The 19,535-nt window shown below is 30.1% G+C and overlaps 1 protein-coding gene across 2 annotated transcripts; it reads left to right on the top strand.

The window, feature by feature from the left end:
- Positions 1-12,886: 12,886 nt before the first annotated feature.
- Positions 12,887-19,018, top strand: LOC121243757. 2 transcript variants are annotated; one of them, XM_041141886.1, is made up of 9 exons: positions 12,887-13,051; positions 13,829-14,400; positions 14,486-14,942; positions 15,480-15,540; positions 16,607-16,728; positions 17,460-17,550; positions 18,044-18,091; positions 18,621-18,695; positions 18,787-19,018. In XM_041141886.1, exons 2-8 carry the CDS (start codon positions 13,917-13,919, stop codon positions 18,669-18,671), a joined length of 1,314 nt encoding a protein of 437 aa, XP_040997820.1. In that variant the 5' UTR covers positions 12,887-13,051; positions 13,829-13,916; the 3' UTR covers positions 18,672-18,695; positions 18,787-19,018. The 2 variants fall into 2 exon arrangements, with proteins under 2 accessions (XP_040997820.1, XP_040997821.1); XM_041141887.1 differs by having other exon boundaries at positions 18,780-19,018.
- The last annotated feature ends 517 nt before the right edge of the window (positions 19,019-19,535 follow it).

The following is a 19,535-nucleotide window of genomic DNA, read 5'->3' as shown; positions in this document are numbered from 1 at the left end:
TTTTCTTTTACAAAAATACTACTCTCACCAACAGTTAGGTCAGATTGGGTCCTTACAAATTTTCTTTTTTACTTAGTAATTAAAGAATTATTTTTTAATGATATTGTATATTGTTTTTAAAATATATATTTTAAATGTATAAAAAATGAATGAAAAAAATAAAAAATAAAAATTCTTTTTCTCTTATCGAGACGCATCTCGTGCTACACTCTCGAGTATAAATCATTTATTTTTATCCTGATAGGTGTAGCACTGTTCTTTCTTTTATGATGAGATATCATGATAGGTAAAAATGTTATACGCCATATTTTTAATTATTATTTTCTCTCATACCTCAATATATCATTAGGTCTCATTTGAATATTAAGTTGAGTTAAAATAAGTTAAGTTCTTTATTAACAGTAGTAAGTTTTGTAAAATCTACCTAAAATAAGTTTAGATATGTTTGGATGATAACATAAGTTTAGATATATTTATAGGAAGTTGAAAAATATTGTGGGTCCCACATGTAAAGATGTGTTAAGTTGAAAAATATTGTGAGTTCCACGTGTAAATAGGTTTTGAGTTGAGATAAGTTTAGTGATTTGAGAGTTGATATTTGAATGTTGGACTCAGTTTAAAATTATATTTAATTGAGTTAATTTCAGTTCAGTTTAAGTTACAAACGACGGGAATGACTAAACAATTATTTATTTTGTTTATGAATAATTTGATATTACATCAATGATGGAATAGCGATGGTTAAAAGATAATGAATAAATTCAATTATAATAATTTATGCGGTTTGCAATATATAGATTTTGTATAGATGTTAATAGTATCTCAGATCATTTATAAATAATAGTAAAATAGTAATTATTTATAAATAGTTATAAAATAGTCTGAGAATAATTATATTATCAAGTACGAGTAATCTTACTTGTAGTCGTTGAGTGTTCAAGCATCGTGCAGTCATTTTAAAAAAAAAATACAATTCATTATTAAAAAATTAATTTTTTTATATAAATTTCCTATTTATTTATTTTTTATAAAATAATTATGCGACTCTTACACACTCATAACTATAACAATCATTTCTCATAAATAAAATGTGGTTTTGAATCAAAATTAGAAACTTGAGTAACTAAAAGGTGATCTTACAACAGAGTGCTATTTTTCTAATGCAAACCTAAAAACCTTTCGCAATAATATATAATGAATGTTTTTCCTCGGTAAGTGAGAATGAGTTTCTACACTTGTTGCGTTTGTTTAGCCATGAATCCCATCGAGTTAATTCCCTGACAGAAGGGTTAAGGAGTGGCACGTTATTACGAAAAAGTGTTTTATTTATTCTCATTTTATCATTATAATTATTCTAAATTTTTAATAAAATACCATAAACAAATTATCTTTTTCAAATAACAAAATAATAATATTATTAAAAAAATTATTCTAACAATATTTTATTAAATTTTTAATTTATATCTCAATTTATTTCAACTTAACTTACCAGTAGTCAAGCTCATTTGCACGAATGATTTCGTCATCAATAATAGACTTTAAAACGGCAACCTAAACGATAATTACTTAAAATATGCAACTTAATAAATGTGAACATTAAAAATAAAACAGGAAAGCATTTTCAAATCTAAAAACTCTCAATCCAAAATGAACTAAGCTTTGAGGTGTCAAAACAAGCAAGATAAGGCTATCTTTAAATGTTGAGATAAATTAAATTGAGTTATAAATAATAATATTTTATAAATCTCATTAAGATGTATTTAAGGTTACATTTAGACGTTGAGTTAAGTTTAATTTTTTATGAATAATAGTAAATTAAGTAGTAGAGAGAGTTATGTAAAGTTTATCTAAACTGAGTTTAAAATGTGTTTGAATATTAAGATGAGTTTAATACCTTTCATAAAAAATTAAAAAAGTTGTGAGTTTCACATATAAATATATTTTAAGTTAACAAAAATTGTGAATCTCATGTGTAAAAAGATTTTGAATTAGAATGAATTTAATTTGAGAGTTAGGTGTTTGGATGTTATACTTAGCTTAAAATTAAACTGAGCTTAACTGAGTTTGGAAACCAAACACAACCTTACTTTTTTAGATTGAGATGAGTTTAACTTTTTAGGTTGAAATGTATGAAATAGATTAAATGAGTTTAACTTTTTTATAAAAAATTGAAAAAATAATAGGTTCTATCAATAATTGATCTGAGATGAATTGAATTTAGTTTAATAACCAAACACAACTTTATTCTAACTATAGGAGCTTGCCAAATTAAGGAACAACCGAAAACGTGCAACCAATGCGTTCAAAACAAATAGCTCGTTTGTTGTGGACAAAATACAATGTCACCTATGCCATTTTCATGCAAACATGCATTTTCTAGGCACCCTTACGATCTTCCCCCGTTCCTTTCTCATCGTCTGGACAGCAAATAAATGTATAATATTAAGGGCTGTTTGAGATATTTATCTAACATCACTCAAACATAAATATTCTTTAATTTTAAATATTTTAAATTTTTATCTTATCATTATTTTTTAAAATTTTTAAATAAAATACAAAAGTTAATACTACTTTCAAGTTTATTATAACAACATTTTTATTTTATAATTTTTTTATTTAATTTTTTATTTCTCATTCTTTAAAATTCAATAAAACATCTTAATTTAAACTATTTCAATTAACAAAATTATTATCTCTTCTAATTCTCCAGACATCCTCCAAAGAGTGGGTAGAGAAGTCGATCTAGTTGAGGAACTGTTGCCTTGATGTGTGTGAAGAGAATGAAAGAGAATCCTCGCGAAGCAACTAAATCGAGTAATGTAAAATTAATTATCCTTAAAACTTCGTAATTATTTGATGATTTTATAAGAGCATATTAATCAGTAACTATATATATATATATATATATATATGTTGTATTTAGTTTTGTTTGATATATTTTTAGAAGAAAGAAATCTAGTGTGTTGGAGCAAAATTGGAGTTATAATGCTGTGAAGTTTTAGTCCTAGTTTTGGTACTGAGAATAGTATTATCATAATTTCTTATTACTATTTATTATTTTATTATTACTTTTCACATAATTTTTACTATTATTCACTAATCTTCAATATCTTTTTATTATTATTTCACTTTTATTTATATAATACTTGAGAATATCTCACTATCCAAAACACAATATTAGATTTGAATAATGTTAAATATAATTATGAGTTGCAAGCGGTATTATATTTATTATAAATTGTGATATCAAATATGTGAATTCATTGAATATGGATTATTATTTATTTTCGTGAACCACTATCTCAAAGAGATGTATTAGTTTAGTGGTAATGATGTATTGTTTCAAATGAAAGGATATGAGTTTGAAACTCTACAAGTGTACTTTGATTTATTTTGTGGAATAAGGAAAGTGTTAGACTTGGAAAAACACAATACTTGGGTCGGTGGGTTAGCAAAGTCTTACACGTGGGTCAAACAGTCACAACACTTGATTGGTTGTACATGGGCCGAATAGACACTTTGATAGGGCACAATATTTCAAAAATCAATTTAATTGAAAATACACTTTTTGAGACTCAAACCAATGTCACGCCTGACTACTAGGCTAGGTATATCCCTTGATCTTTAAGTGAAACATCATGACCTTTAAACCAGTAACACATGGTGCCACTTCATTCCCTATAAATAGATGATGAGACCCATAAATTTCATTTTCCATATTTTTAGTCACTTACACAATTTTGTAAAGAAATTCTAAAAGAAAAACTTTAAAATTGTTATCTTGGTGACTTTGTTGTATCCTTAAGGTAAATTAATTATAACCCAATAACAAACTCTTTCGAATCAGAGTAATTATCACCTTAAATATAGTGTTCTACACGTTTCAAAGTCACATTTATTTTTTCAAATTACTGTATCCACACAATTTTATTTAACATTTTGAAGGTGATAATCGCAATAGAATCAAAATCTGAAATAACGACTTTCAAGATAATTAATCAAGACTTTGTCAAATTATATAGATTCGATGGAAAGAATTTTACTCGCTAGAAGACAAATTGATGTTCATTCTTACTACATTGAAGAGTTCATATGTTTTGGATTCAAACTTGCAGATACTTCCAAAATCCAAATCCAACGATAATGATCAAATCAAGGTAGAATGCAAGAAGCGTGAAGAAGATTAAGTGGTATGTAGAGGACGCATTCTAAATACACTTCCTAAAAATCTCTACGACTCGTTTACATTAATCACATCACCAAGAGATATTTATGATGCATTGAAATTCAAGTATTGATAGATCAAGTCCATGAATTGTAAGTTTTGGTTAATAAATTTCGAGATCTTAATGTTGAAATTTCTGAATTTTTGCAAGATGAGAGCTATTATTGCCAAACTTCATCCAAGTTAGAATAATTATATAAATAAATTTATGCACACAACATAATATTTCACTATAGAGCAAATTCAAAAACATTTACGAATTAAAGAGGAAACTCGAATTCGTAGTAAGAAATTTTTTTCGCAAAATAGCTATAAAGTGAACTTTGTTTATGAAAAAAATAAATTTCAAGGCAATTTTGGGTATAACAAGAGAAGATATAATGACTTTTCCAATAACGGTGACAAGTCCAAGAGAATAAAAATTTGTTATAATTGCGGAAAGAATGCGCACTTGAAGCGTTAATGCAGGTACATGAAGAAATATAAGAAAGAAAGTAGCAATCCAAATAGTGCAAATCTGATAAAAAACGAGACTTCAGAAATTGTGGCCATAGCCTCTAAAATGCCCATTAGCATGATTACAAAGTTAAATATGGTTACAACAATCGAGTTTTCTTATTAGTGGTATGATTCTGGCATGACCGTTCATATTTGCAATCAAATATGCCAATTCAAAAAATTATAAAGATGCAGCAGATGAACATATAGTACTAATGAAAAATCACAACTCTGCAAAAGTTGTGGGAAAATGAATTGTGGAATTTCAGTTCACTCCCAAGAATAAACTTATTATTGTCAATGTTTTTCATGTCCTATAAATTAAAAATATATATATATTGTATCTGCAAATTTGTTTTGTAATAAGAGTGTCAAGATCGTAATCGAGTATGATAATGTAATTCTTTCCAAAAGAGAAGTGTTTGTTGGGAAATGATACTCTTGCGATGGCATGTAGAAATTAAGTATTAATAAAATAAGTTACGGTTCTACTTATATTGTTAACTCTTCTATTTTTGTGGCATAATTGTTAGCACATTTAAATTTTAAATCTTTAAAATTTATATCTAAACATAGTTTAACTCCATATAATTATGGACATGGTGCTAAATGTGCATTTGTATTAAAGGAAAAATGACAAATAAACATTTTTCTAAAAAAAGAAAAATACACAATTATTAGAACTTGTGCATCTGATATTTGTGAACTAGATGGTATTTTAAGTAGAGGAAACAATATATATTTTATTACTTTTATTGATGATTTCTCAATATATACGTATATATACTTAATGGAAAGTAAGGATGAGGCCTTTATATTTTCAAATCTTATAAGTCTGTCGTTGAAAATCAAAAGGAAAAGAAAATTAAGATATTTCGTAATGATAACGGTGGTAAATATTTTCCTACTAAATTTTCTTTGTACTGCGAGGAGAATGACGTAATATATCAAATTAGTGCACTCTATAACCCACAACAAAACGATTTAGCAGAAAGAAAAAATAGGACATTAATTGATTTGTAAATGCTATGATTTAAATGCAAAATTGTATTTTAATTCGTGGGAATAAGCATTGCTCACGACATGTTATTTGCATTATAAAATACCTTTTATAAAATCCAAAATTTCACCATATGAATTGTGAAAACGTAGAAAACCAAATCTGGAATACCTAAGGGTATGTGGCTGTTTAGCTTTTTATAGAGTTGCGAATAAAAAAAAAAAAATAGATCCAAGGGCAATCAAGAATGTTTTTGTAGGATGTGCTGAAATTCAAAAGTATATAGACTTTTAGATTTGGATTCTAACGTTATGGTAGAATTAAAGAATGTGGAGTTTATTGAAAATAAATTATATAATGACTCTAAAACAGTATCAAATCCTACTCAAACACCAGAATCTAACTTAAATCGGAAAATGAATTGTACAATTTGTAAATTAATTAAGTCATTGTATGAATTAAAGCAAGCACCAAAACAATGGCATTAGAAATTTGATTCGCTAATTTTATCTCATGGATTTAGGTATAATAATGCTGATAAATGTATTTATTCTAAATTCATGGATTGTGATAGTTTTATAATATGTCTTTATGTGGATTAGTTGCTTATATTTAGAACAAATATGGAAGAAATATTCAAAACTAATAAGTATTTATCTTCAAAATTAAAAATGAATGATTTTAATGAAGTGGATGACACTATTTTGAGTATCAAAGTAAAGAAACATAGTGAGAGTTATGCTTTATGTCAATGTCATCATGTTAAGAAAATGTTTATTAAATTTCAATATTTAGGAATTAAAGAAGCAAATACTCTATATGACTTTTCATTTAAACTAATTGAGAATGCTGGTAGAGCAGTTATTCAGTTAGAATATGCTAGTTCAATCGGTAATTTAATGTATGCAATGCATTGCACTAGATTAGATATTTATTTGGCAATATATAAACTTTATAGATATACGAGTAATCATAATACAGAGCATTGAACAATTATTGGTAAGAGTTCTTGGGTACCTTAAAAGAACTAATTCGTTAAGACTGTATTATACCTATTTTCCTGATGTACTATGAAGACATTGTGATACTAGTTGGATTATTAGTGTAAGTGATAATAAGATTACGTCTGGTTGGGTTTTCACCCTTGATAGTTGAGCTGTTTCATGGGCTTCTAAGAAACTGATGGACTTCTACAACGAAATCTAAATTTGTAGCCTTGGCAGCAGTGGGCAAAGAGACAGAATAACTGAAGAATTTGTTATTTAATATAAAGTTATGGTCACAACAGATGTCAGCCACTTCTTTGTGTTGTGATAGTGAAGCTGCTATATTTAGGGCTTATAGTAAAGTCTATAATAAAAATTTAGACATATTAACTTGGGACATGAATATAAGAAATAACTAATAAGTGATAATATTACCACTATTATATATGTGCGGTCAAATAAAAACTTGACAGATCCTTTCACAAAGGGACTATGGAGAGATTTGATAAATAGCACATGTAGTGGAATAGGTTTGAAATATTTCTTTTAAAAAAGTCACTTGTAAATGGAGTGACAATATGTAACACGATCCGTTAATCCAACACTAACACGACACGATAAAAATGAGTTAGGGTTTAGTCTTAACGGGTTCGGGTTAAAACGGGTTGACCCATTAAGACATGTAGCCTTAACGGGTCACTAACTGGTCAACTCATTATAACTCGTTATGACTCGTTAAGAAAGTTGAATTCATCTTTATACCCTTAGGCCCGGTTTGGATTCACAATCTATATCAACTCATTTCACTACTATTCATTACTATTCATCAACTTTAACTCATAAATTTAATTACTATTTACAACTTATCTCAACTTATCATCGAATTCAAACGTGACCTAGACCTAAGAAAACCCTAAACCACCTAACCCACACCGCCCCCTATGTTTTCTAACTTTTATTTTTCTAACTTTTGTTTTCCACACAGTCACGTCGCGCCCCCATCGTCTCTTCGTCTTCAACCCATGGCCCCAACTCCCTCTCTCCTCAATTCTCATCTCATGCTGCCACCTCCACGCCGCCCCTCATTGACTTCAACCTAGTACCTCGCCCCGCCCACAGCTCCGCCACACAAAGCTCAAAGGTGATTGAATTTCTTTCTTTTCTCCATATCTTGAAGATACTTCACTGGGCCTTTTTGTCTCAAATCCTCTCAGAAATCAGAATCTCTTCTCACGGTGACGCCACCCCTCTTCAACCCATAAATCGTTTCTTATGTTTTTTTTTTGGGTTTATTTTTTCTTAGTTCATTTTATGTTGGGTTTCTCTATCTGCTATTTAATCTCGATTGGTTCAATCTATTTCTTAGTCTTTTACATGCTTCTACCTAAGTGATACACGATGAAAGTACGCATCACAATCAATCATTAGGATTTTAAGAATCTATCAATTAAACTGTAAGCGTAGCATTTTGTTTCCCCAAAATCTTGCTTTTTCAGAGGTGTTACATTACGTGAAAGAATATATTAATAAAAAATACATGGTGGATAACCAGCAAATACGCCTGAACTGGCACCTCCTTTCCACAATTTTTAGTTGCTATGTTCGATTGAGAGCTATTATGTTGATTTACTGGATATTTAGTTTCTGAGGTAGGCCTTTCGTTCTGATATCAGTAATATATTGTGTAGAGGAGCTATGAGTCTCTGTTGATGGAAATTTTGAAATTTCTTTCATTCCAAGTAATTTATTTCATTTGAAATTTTGATGTGTCGAGTGGGGAAGCTCTTCTAACAATGATTGTTATGGAATTGGTTTATTATTGATATATTTTTTAGATACATCTGGAAGATACTTTTGTGAGCAGCTGCAAAGGAAAGGAAAGCCTTTTAAGAGGTATTTTAAAACCTCTTGCTTTGGTTAGAAGGCTATGCATAAGATGTAAAAATATAAGTTCCCAACGTAATGCATTGCATAATCTGGTCAGAGAAACTATAAAAGTATCTTGTGCCTGGTGTACTTTCATGAGGCTTTTGGCTTTTTTGATATTATCTTACTTACAAAAAGAATCTAGTGAGTGGATCTACTAAATGTATATCTGAAAGTTTCCACCTATCATTGTCATTTTATCAATTCATTTTGTCTTGAACGTTGCAGGTAATTGCTAAACTTGAAGGCCCTGCTGTTAGTCAGTACTGTGCTTTACGCTTATTACAGTTAGAGACTAGTATCTGGTTAAATTTTATTGCAGTTTTATTTTCAACCTTTGTTTTCCTCTTTTATTCATTCTTTTTTTTTTTTGAAGATTTATTTTTGACAGTGATTGTTAAGCCTTCTACAGGCAACACTTGATGAATCATTATATGAACTTGCTGGTGAGCTGGTATGAGCAAGACATGACGATATGCTTCTATGATTGATGTATTTCAAACAGGGTATAGTAACTTTTTAATTACGTTTTTAGGTGAGGTTCTTGTTGAGATCTAGAAGGGAATTCAATCAAGGGGCAGATTGCTCATGTTGCTTCTGTTAAAAATATTCTAGAAAACCATGCTAGTTATTTAATGTTAGGAAAATAACTTTCCAACACCTTCCCTTTTGTTTTTTTTTTTCGAAGTCTTTTTTAAGCTGATTGTGAACTACAAGTTGTTTCCTCTGTTTGTGAACTACAGATTTAACTTCTGGACCTCTGGTCTTATAAGGTTGTTTCCTTTTCTGTTATTTGTACTTTCAATACAATAATATTTTTTGATATAAAACTTTATTGATGTCTTTTTTTTAATAGAAACGCAAGAAAAAGTTAAATTGGACGAGTTAACCGAAAATGTAATAGAGTTGGATAAGAAAGGCAAGGAGGACGCTACACTTCCTTTTTCAAGTTCTAAATTTGTTTAGATATGTGTTTTTAATTTTTTATTATATTTGGAATTGTAATATTAATATATTTACAATGTATGTTTTGTTTATTATATTTGGGATGTAATTTTAATAATGAATATTATTACAAATTGTGTGAATCATATTTGTTTGGATTGTAATTTTAAACTTGTAGTTAATTTTTTCTTTTTTATAGATATTATTTATATTTAAATATTTATATAAATCAATCAGGTCAAACAAGTCGTGTTGTGTCGTATCGTGTTTATTTAATCCATTAACGTAAACGGGTTGAAACGAAACGGGTCGCGTCGTGTCAATTTATTTCTTATTCATTAATGGGTCATAACGGATCGTGTTATGTCAACCCGTTATCTTACCGTGTCGTGTTCGGGTTTAGAATTTTGACACGAAATCATTAATGGGTCGTGTTCGTGTTAACCCATTAAGTGTAATGTACATACCTTGACACGACACGAACACGACCCGTTAATATGATTTGACATCCCTACCTGTAATAGGAACTCAACCTTACAATATTAATAAATAGTTTTAAATTTTATGTGTAATAACAAGTTACAGTTATGTGGTTGAGATGGTATTGAAATTTAATTTAATGTGAAATCCTTACAGGATGGTCAGTGCTGGCTGTTACGCTAAATGTAGAATGAGTATTATACTTTTAATGAAGTTCAATAATTGTATGAGTGTCTGAAGTATCAGAGATACAAAAAGAACTTTACCTATGTAAACATAAGAGGTGAGAACAATTTCTAGCAAAAGTTTAAAGTTTACTTTTGTAAATGTTCATGAATTTATGATGTAGGATTAGTGCAAATAATTGGTGAGTTATTTTGCTGAAATTGAATGGAATCATGTGTGTAGGTAGTATTTCTGTTCTTAACGTATAGAGTTTTGGTTTATGCCCGGGCGACATTGACTTTGTTAAAAATTTGAGATACTTACACTAAATAAAGATTTAAGTCAAGACATATATTCTTGTATGCATGAGGATATCATTATTTGACTGGAAATTTAATATCACAATGTAAGTAGGGGATTGTTATAGTTATTATAAATTGTGATATTAAATATGTGAATTTATTGAATGTGAGTTATCATTTATTTTCGTGAACTAATATCTCAAAGAGATGCATTGATTTAGTGGTAATAATATGTTGTTTCAAATGAAAGGGTGGGAGTTTGAAACTCCACAAGTGCACTTTGAAAAGTGTTGGACTTGGAAAGACACAGTGCTTGGGTCGGTGGGCCAGCCAAGCTTGACATTGGGCCAAACAGTCACAACACTTGGGTAGTTGCATATGGGGCCGAATAGGCAAGTTGATAGGGTGTAATGCTTCAAAAATCAATTGAATTGAAATTGTTTATAACCTGATAGCAAACTCTTTTGAGTAAGGGCAATTATCACCTTTCGAGTGGGGTCGTTTATTTTTTCAGATTAACGTATCTACATAATTTTCTTCAACAAATGCTATACACTTTTTTTTTTTAAAAGTGCGGGGTTTACTATTACAAAATTATTATTTTTCATGTAAGTTTCATATTTACTCATTTTTTTAAAATGAGTGTGCAGTGCTTACATATTCTATAACTATAAATATAATTTATGATTAGGTTTCATTGATAAGTTCAATGAATTATTTGTTTTGTATATTTCAAATATCTATGAAATATATTTTTTTATCCATGGTATATTTTGTCCATTGGAAAATACAAAACATTTGTAGTCCATTGGAAAAGATTCTTCCAGACTTGCTAAATAAAAAAGAATTTGGAAACCGTTGGTTATGCTAGCAATCTATGTACTTTGGCTGTTAGCTGGAACTAAAAAAAACAAATATATTCATCATCGTCTTATTATTTCATGATATAATATTAGATGATTGATTTACAAATAAAATATAATAAATAGTGTTATTTAATGTCACATCATAAAATGATAAGAATTGAGATTATGAATAATATTATTCTTCAAAAAATATCAGCTAATAATTCCATCACAACTATTTTATAACATAAATAGTGAGAAGTCTTGAAAAAATCAAGATTTTTCTAATAAGATAATATGGTTGTATTGTATAATTGTAAAATAAATTGTAAATTTTAATTTCTAAACTTTTTAAAAATGTGTTTTAAAAATATTGTTATAGACATTGAAATTCAAGCTGGTGTGTAGAATATACCATCCACGTAACTTAAATTATAAAATTTGATTTGTAAAATTTAAAATTTATTTTTCTAAGTCAAATTATATTGTGTAAATATTTTATTCGGTACGCTCTATGTATCAATTTGAAAATATAATTTTTCTTAGAAAGAAACTGTACATATCATGTGATAAAATAACTCAATTCTTTTTGTCGCGATGGCACGAGATGATAAATAAAAGAAAGAACTTCGTATTTAGTCCACAAATTCTAAAGGTATTATTTGAAATTTCTTCAATTGGAGAATTAAGCCTTATTTCGTGATAAGTAATGTTATATATAGTCTCAATCTATTATATTTCATCTTAATATTTAAACATTATTTAAAGACAAATATTTTTTAATTTTAAAATTTTAAATTTTTTATCTAATCATTACCTAATCATTATAATTTTTTCAAACTTATAAACAAAACATAAAAAATAATTTAATTTTTTCAAATCTCAAAATAAAAATAATATTTTAAAGATATTTCAACTTTATAATATTTTTATTTAACATTATTTCTATTTTTCCAAAATCTTGTAAAACATCTTGACTCAAATAATTTTAAATTTTTAATACTATTCACATATTTCTCATTTCATTTTATCTCATCTGCCTAACTAAATGAGGATTAATTTTTTCATTAAAGAGCTTTTAAGGCTCTTAATGCAATCCAAGACATGCCCTCATTCTTACATAATATACTACCTCAATCGGACAATACCAATAATTTTAATTTTGTATATTTTATGCAAGAAAAATAATATTTATAATCATAGAATATACAAACGTTACATATTTTTTATAAAAAAAATAAATATATATTAAGTCTATATAAAAAATTAAATTTTTAATAATAAATCTATTAATTTTCAATAGAATTGCGTGACATTACACGCATTCCAAGATGATACGTATCATTATTCCTTATATGATTTGGATTATTCTATAAAATATTAAATAACTGGCATTTCGTACTGTTGGATGGTGCCGTATTCGCTGGTCTAAAAGAAAACAGAGGGCGCCATTCATTTCTTATTTCAAAACTTCGCTCACTTTTTTCAATTTTACCCTCTCCCTTTCAAAGTTTTGGCCGCTTGATTTGAAAAGCACACCATGTTCAAAAGGCGCAAAGCGTAACCGCCCAAAACCCCCCCTCTTCCCCAATTCCACACGCAAAAAAGAGCACAAGACGAAGAGATTTATCCGAGAGCCACGCATAGTTCCAGTCTTCCAGACACTTCAATTACTTCCGGTACGTCTCAGTTCTGATCTCTGGGTTTTTAACGTTACTTTATTTGGCTATCTGAACGTGTTTATTGTCGCTCGTTATTTTTTGTTCTCTTTATGCGAATATTATGTATAAGTAGTTTGATTTATATCTGGACATGGCTGATAAATTTATGTTGTGTTAGTAGGTTGCTGAAGGAGGTGTGATATTTCATGATTCAGTCCTCCTTTTTTTTTTTTGCTTTCTCGGCAGCACAATTCAGTGCTTCATTTTGAGAAATAAACCGAAGAACTATTTTCCATTCTACAAAGTACAAACACGTATGCTTGCGGGGCGGAAATTGTGTTTTAGGGGAAATTGCGTTATAGGAAAGAGTTCAATCCAATATTTGATGAGTGGGTAGTGGGTATCTAATTGCGAGTTTTTTGAAGTTTAGCATCTGCCTTTAGTTAACGGGGTATCTAATTGCGAGTTTTTTGAAGTTTAGATATCAATTTTGCAAAATTCAAAAACTGAGGCTTCAAATTACAAAAACGAGAAAACTTGTGTAATGATCTTACAATTAACCCCATGTTTATCAATTCCATTGATTCCATGTGCTTAATTTTGAACCCTCTTTTGTTTCTTTATTTTTGTGTAACTATGTGGGTGCATAACGTGCGTTTCTGTGCGTTTCCTTTTTGGTTTTTGTTTTGTCCTCTTTTAGCTGCTTACCATTGGTCAGGGATTTCCCTATCAAAGTAGAAGGCTGGGTTCTAATGATGTTCTATGTAATTTATCTTATTGTGGTTTCTTTGTCAGACAAGGTGAATGATTGGCGAAATAGTGGTTTAATCTCAAAACACTAAAAAGAGAGATAAAAGAGCATTGCGTGACTGCCAGTGTGGAAATGTTATTGCAGAGCTCTGTCCCAAGTTCAATTGAAGCAGCTTTATCTTTTAACACTAATCATGGAAAACGAGACTTAACATTTGAGTGGGTGAATGCTGAAACTAGGCAATGTTGTATAAATAGTAATAATTTCTCTCAGGGTGGTTCGGAGCTGTTGACTGTGAACACAGTGCCTGGGTCAAATTTCATTTGCAAGCAAAGGAAGCTCCTGAAAAGTTCTGTGGTAATTTTTCCTCTCAAGGCGGAAGTTGATAAAATACCTGTATTTGAAGATAAGAATGGTCCTTCAGGCACTCAAGCTGAGGATGCAATTGGTGATGGAACTGGAACTCCTACTGTCTCAGCAGAGAATTTGGCTGGAGAGTTTCATGCTGCCAATGCTTCAGTTCTCCATTTTGAAAATTTTTGCAAGCATCCTTCTTCAGAAATTAAATTCACTAACAAACCAGATGTGAATCTTGATTCCAAGTCTGTTAGCTTTGGTAAGCTTCTTATACCTGATTCCTTTATTCCCAGATATTCGGGTTGGTTTTGTTATCAAAACTAATGAGGTTAATGACATTACAGATTGCCTTAATGATTATAATCAGGGTTCGGCAGTTACAAATGAAGAGTCCTTTCTCAATGATCTATGCATCTCTACACTAAGGAGTCATGGATTGCTGGAAAGTGTTTGCCCTAAAAGCAGTTGTGCTTCCACAGAAATTCTTGGAATTGGTGGTGATAGTGGCTATACTCAGTCTTGCAAGCAGTGTGGTCGTTCAGATAATGTATTGAATATGTTAATTTGTGATCGTTGTGAAGAAGCATTCCATATATGTTGCTGCAAACCTGGGATGAAGATGTTGCCAATTGATGAGTGGTTTTGCTATTCTTGTTCAAAAGCAAACTGCAATGAGGGTGCATCGAGATTTCGATTGGGTCCTATAGCATTCATGTTGAAATACCCAGAGTCTCATAGATCTAAAGTTCGAATTGGCGAAGCTTTTCAGGCAAAAGTTCCTAACTGGTCGGATGAAACCAAGTACGTCATATTATTACCCTTACTGCTCATCGTTAAATTCTTACTGTTGATATTTGTGTTTGTTTTTGTTTTTTGAAATTTTATTTCCAATTTTTATGTTTATTCAGATCGATACGAGCTGAATAATTATCTACTGTCCTTTGTATACTGTCTCTATTTTTGCTTTTGCTTTGCTTGATCCTTTCAGGTGTAAGAAGGTGATAATAATTTTTGCAGTTACGTTTTTACAAGGATTATCACCAACTGCATCTATTTCATTTTATGACTTCATTTGTTATTTCGGAATTGCAGCTAGTGCTGTAACTTTTTAGTTTTTAGATGATAAGTATTATAGAATATTGTTCTATATTCCATAACGTGCTGGTGGGGCTTCACAGTGTTATTGATTACTGATTACCCTTTATGTGTGCGTGTCTATTCTTTCTTGTCCATTTAGGATTTGTTATACATATGACTTGTTGATGTTCACATTACGTATGCTTTATTTACTTATGTCCTATCAGTATTCTTATTTTAACTTAGATACTTTTTGTGCAGTGATTTCAATTGCATTGGCGAACCTTCTGAAATGGATCCATCAGAAACTATTGACACTGATGTAAGCAAGCTCTGCTCCAACCCGTGAAGTAGAGTTTTCTTTTTTCTTTGTTATGAAATAGAGTTTTCAAATTAGCTAATTTTTTTAAAAAAATGTTTATGTCTTGAAAACTTGCCAATAAATGTTGTTTTGTTTTGTTTTTTTTAATTTGTAGACTTTTACTGCTATCTTCTATAATTGGGGGAACCTAGTGTTGATTGCTAGGTTCATGTATGGTATGAGGACATTGCTTGGAGTTTTTTTTTCCTCCTAAATTGTATCTTGGCTGTGTCCAGCGTTCCTTTTGTGCTTTTGTATTGAGCAGTAAAAGGCTCACAACCTATTCACAATTTGTAGACAATTTTAAATATAATAACATTTTTTTATTAAATTTAAACATCAAATCAAAAGTAAAAGTCAAAATAAAATTTAAGATTTTATTACATAGTAGTAAAAGTAGTAAATCTATCATTTCTCTTCTGTATTTTGGTAGAGCGGGGGAATGAGGGGGAGTTCAATACTAGAACTTAAGATTGTGAATGAAATCCAGGTTTGGGACTAGAGTGTTTTGCTTCCCAGAAAGCACAGATACTTTAATTGGCTGATGTGCATCATATCCACATCTGTAGATCATAAAAGTTGAGTTGCATGTCTGTTGGAAAGGGAGGGGGAAGTTCAGTCATCATAAGAGCAGTATAGCTTATAATGCTACTCTGTTGCTCATGTGCGCAATCAGAAGCAAAAGGGATAGCCTGCTGCCCAATGGTATTAAACTCACCTCACTGTAGTCTGTTCTTGAGGTTATTGAACAATCAGTCAATCAGATGTATCTAAGGCACTGTCATTTCTTCTTCTTCTTTTCTTTGTATTTTTTTATTTTTTTTTTAATTTTTTAGATTGTAACTCTTAGGAAAAACTTTGTATACACCCTGTACTTGAGTATTCTAACTTTACTTTAAAATTAATTATCTTTTTGAAAAAAAAAAAAATCTAGAGAACAAGCAAAAATTGTAAAACTCTTTTTACAAGAAGCATTTTTAAAAGATTTGAGTCTCATTCTCCTCAATTTTCAAATTATCTTTGTTAGGTGAGCCTTTTTGTCAAGTTTCCCGAGCCGAAATCTATGAGTAATTGGCTTCAATGTCGTGAAGTCCTATATGATGACTCACGGGAATGTGCTAAAGGGACTATATGCGGAAAGTGGCGCAGGTAAAAGAACACATACAATTTATTCTTTTTGCATCTTTGCTAATTAATTTTTTGGTATGGGGAATAGAACATCTAAGATTTGGAGTAGTTATTATATCTTTTGGTTGTGCATATTCATGCAAATAGCTATTCTTGGTTTTGGGGAATATATAATCTTGTCTGGAGAGGTGTGAATAACAAATCATGATACCTAAGAATAGCTTATATATACTTATTTATAAGTAAATGAAATTTTATTCAATCTCAAAATGTGGTGAAAAAAAATGCTTTGCAAGGCACAAGGGCTATAGGGGTAGAACACCTTGTCTATGGGCGCACCATTAATGTTCAGTGGACCAATTATAATCAAGAGAATTGTCTTTGCAAACTTTTTTTTTTTTTTTTGGTAAAAAAAAAAACCAAAGAGATTGACAAAGTTAGACCCAGAACAGTAGAACATGTAGTAATTAAGGTCCCTATGGAACATATAAGACACAGGTATATAGTATTGTTGTGAGCAATGTCATTTTCTTATCCTAAGACAAACTTCACGCGCATTATTGCTCTATGTCTTGTCTACTGCATAGATTTTTCTCTTACATGTATGATGCTTTTTCATGTCATGTAATCTGGCATGTGCATGATCTTTATCTTCCTTGTTGTACGTGTACATGATCTGCTAAATAGTCTCTGCCTGCATTTTGTGCTCTAGTTTATGTTAGAGAAACTTTTAGCGAGATATTATGTTACAGGGCTCCACTTTCTGAAGTCCAAACTACTGACTGGGATTGTTCGTGTGCTATTCGTTGGGATCCAAGCCATTCCGACTGTGCTGTTCCACAGGTAATAACATGTCTTGTATTCTAGCTCATCGCCAAAAACTCTCCTGAATGATTTTCTTGTGATTCAGACCATTATACTTGCCTAGTGTCATTTTGCATGGTAATCTAGTAGTTGTAGAAGGTCTTGAAACTTGCTTGTAACTGAAACAACCAATTGCAAGTTACTTTGGTTTCCAGCATTGGTTTGTTTCTATTTTAGCTTAAACGATTGCTGAATGTCTTATGTTGCTTTATAATTTGAGCAAGAGCAATGCTACGTATAGTTCTCATTTGGGGACTGCATTGCAAGTCTAGTTAATTTTGTCTTTAAATTTTTTTAAAATTACAATAGTATTCTTATCAAAATGGTACCTTTTTCAATTTAATGAAGAGCTTGCACATGCACTCCCCATTTGGGGATTGCAAATAGAATTTCTCTAATTGAAAAGTCTCTCTCTCCCTGCATCGACATAGGCCTTTAATTAAATTTTGATAAAGCCATTTTTCCTTACCAGGAGGTAGAAACAGAACAGGTTCTACTGCATTTGAAGTATATTGAGAAGGTATGAAATCCCAGTTTTGTTGGTCCTAATTTTCCTTCTAATGGAATGTTATGCATGAAGGTAGTCTGGATATCTCTTGCATTTACTTTCAATGATTTTTTCCTTCGAATTATTATTATTATGTATACGTATATAATCATCAGGATGCGTGCTTTTGTCTGGTCCAACTCTGAGATGTGTTTTGTAAAGGTTAAATGCACAAAAAGGGTAGTTCTTAAAATTTGGAGATGACTGATTACAAAAGTTCTCTACGCTTATCCTTTAATTTCCTCAAATAAATGAAACCAATCACTAATCAAGCCTCCCTTACGACTCCACTTTGATGTTATGTATGTGACAGTGAATGAGTGCATATATTCTGTGGATTTAATCACATTTTTTGGTTCATGCTTATAATTTTTTGTTTTTTTCCCAACTGTAGTGTACACAAACACAATGCTACGTATGCATTTTTTTATTCTGTTCATGTAGCAGATAACGTCTCTCCCGTGTTTATCCTTGCCTAAACATTATGTTGATTTGTGCATAGCTGAGATCTTGCCTAGCTGCTAAAAAGAGAAAACTAGAGTCATGCCATTAGAAACTGCTGGGAACTGAAAATTGTGTAAGCCCACCATGTTAATTTATTCTGTTCATGATACATAAAACTTGAGTCTTGCATTTGTGGTAATGGATTTTTTTTTTGTTCTCTGCAGTGTTTGTATACATGTAAACATACGGAAAGAACAGTACATCTCCAAGCTGTGCAAGTGCCAAAGTAGAAATGAACTCTAAATTCATTTTTTGCTCTTATTATTATTTCCTTTTTGGAGTAACTAATTTCTTGCCCAAATCTGGTTTTGATCTTTATCTATTCCACGCTTTGCTGTTTATCATCTTGTTGTATTTTATAAATGCTCAGCAGAATGAGAAATATTCTTGGTGTTATGTATGGAATTATTGAGAGTCCTCATCTGTAATTATAGAGGTAAAATTGATGAGGCAGATTTCTCTAAGAGGCTGGTTGGCGTGTAAGAAAAAATAGAAAAATCGAACCGAATTGGTTCAGTTTGGTTTAATATCGATTTGGTCGGTTTGAAGATTTGAAAATCGAATAGGACCAAATTGAACTGACATATATATATATATATATATTTAATCTTTTATATTTTATATATTATTTTTTATTTTTTATTTTTTTTGTTATATATATTACACATATTATATAATTAATGTAACATGAAATTTAAATCTTATTGTTTATGCTTTCTTGATATAAACTTCTTGTTAAATATTAATATTAAGTTATTAACATATTTATCTTTATATATTAATATATATATATATATATATAATGGGGGTATAAGTATAAAAGTACATTATATATATAAAGAGAATTTCTTAGGATCGGTCGGATTGATTTTAGTCAAATAATAGCTTCTTAATCACATAGCAACACTTGAGA

Source organism: Juglans microcarpa x Juglans regia, chromosome 8D, assembly GCF_004785595.1.
Source record: "Juglans microcarpa x Juglans regia isolate MS1-56 chromosome 8D, Jm3101_v1.0, whole genome shotgun sequence".
NCBI lineage: Eukaryota > Viridiplantae > Streptophyta > Magnoliopsida > Fagales > Juglandaceae > Juglans > Juglans microcarpa x Juglans regia.
The sequence above is the reverse complement of the archived record's forward strand: the minus strand, read 5'-3'. Positions and strand labels throughout refer to the sequence as shown.

What these genes read in the sequence shown, in the direction of transcription:
- LOC121243757 (XM_041141886.1), top strand. Translation starts at nt 13,917, where the DNA reads ATGTTATTGCAGAGCTCTGTCCCAAGTTCAATTGAAGCAGCTTTATCT. An exon ending in ATATGCGGAAAGTGGCGCAG is followed by an intron (nt 16,729 to 17,459) that starts GTAAAAGAACAC and finishes ATTATGTTACAG; the next exon opens with GGCTCCACTTTCTGAAGTCC. An exon ending in ATTTGAAGTATATTGAGAAG is followed by an intron (nt 18,092 to 18,620) that starts GTATGAAATCCC and finishes ATTTGTGCATAG; the next exon opens with CTGAGATCTTGCCTAGCTGC.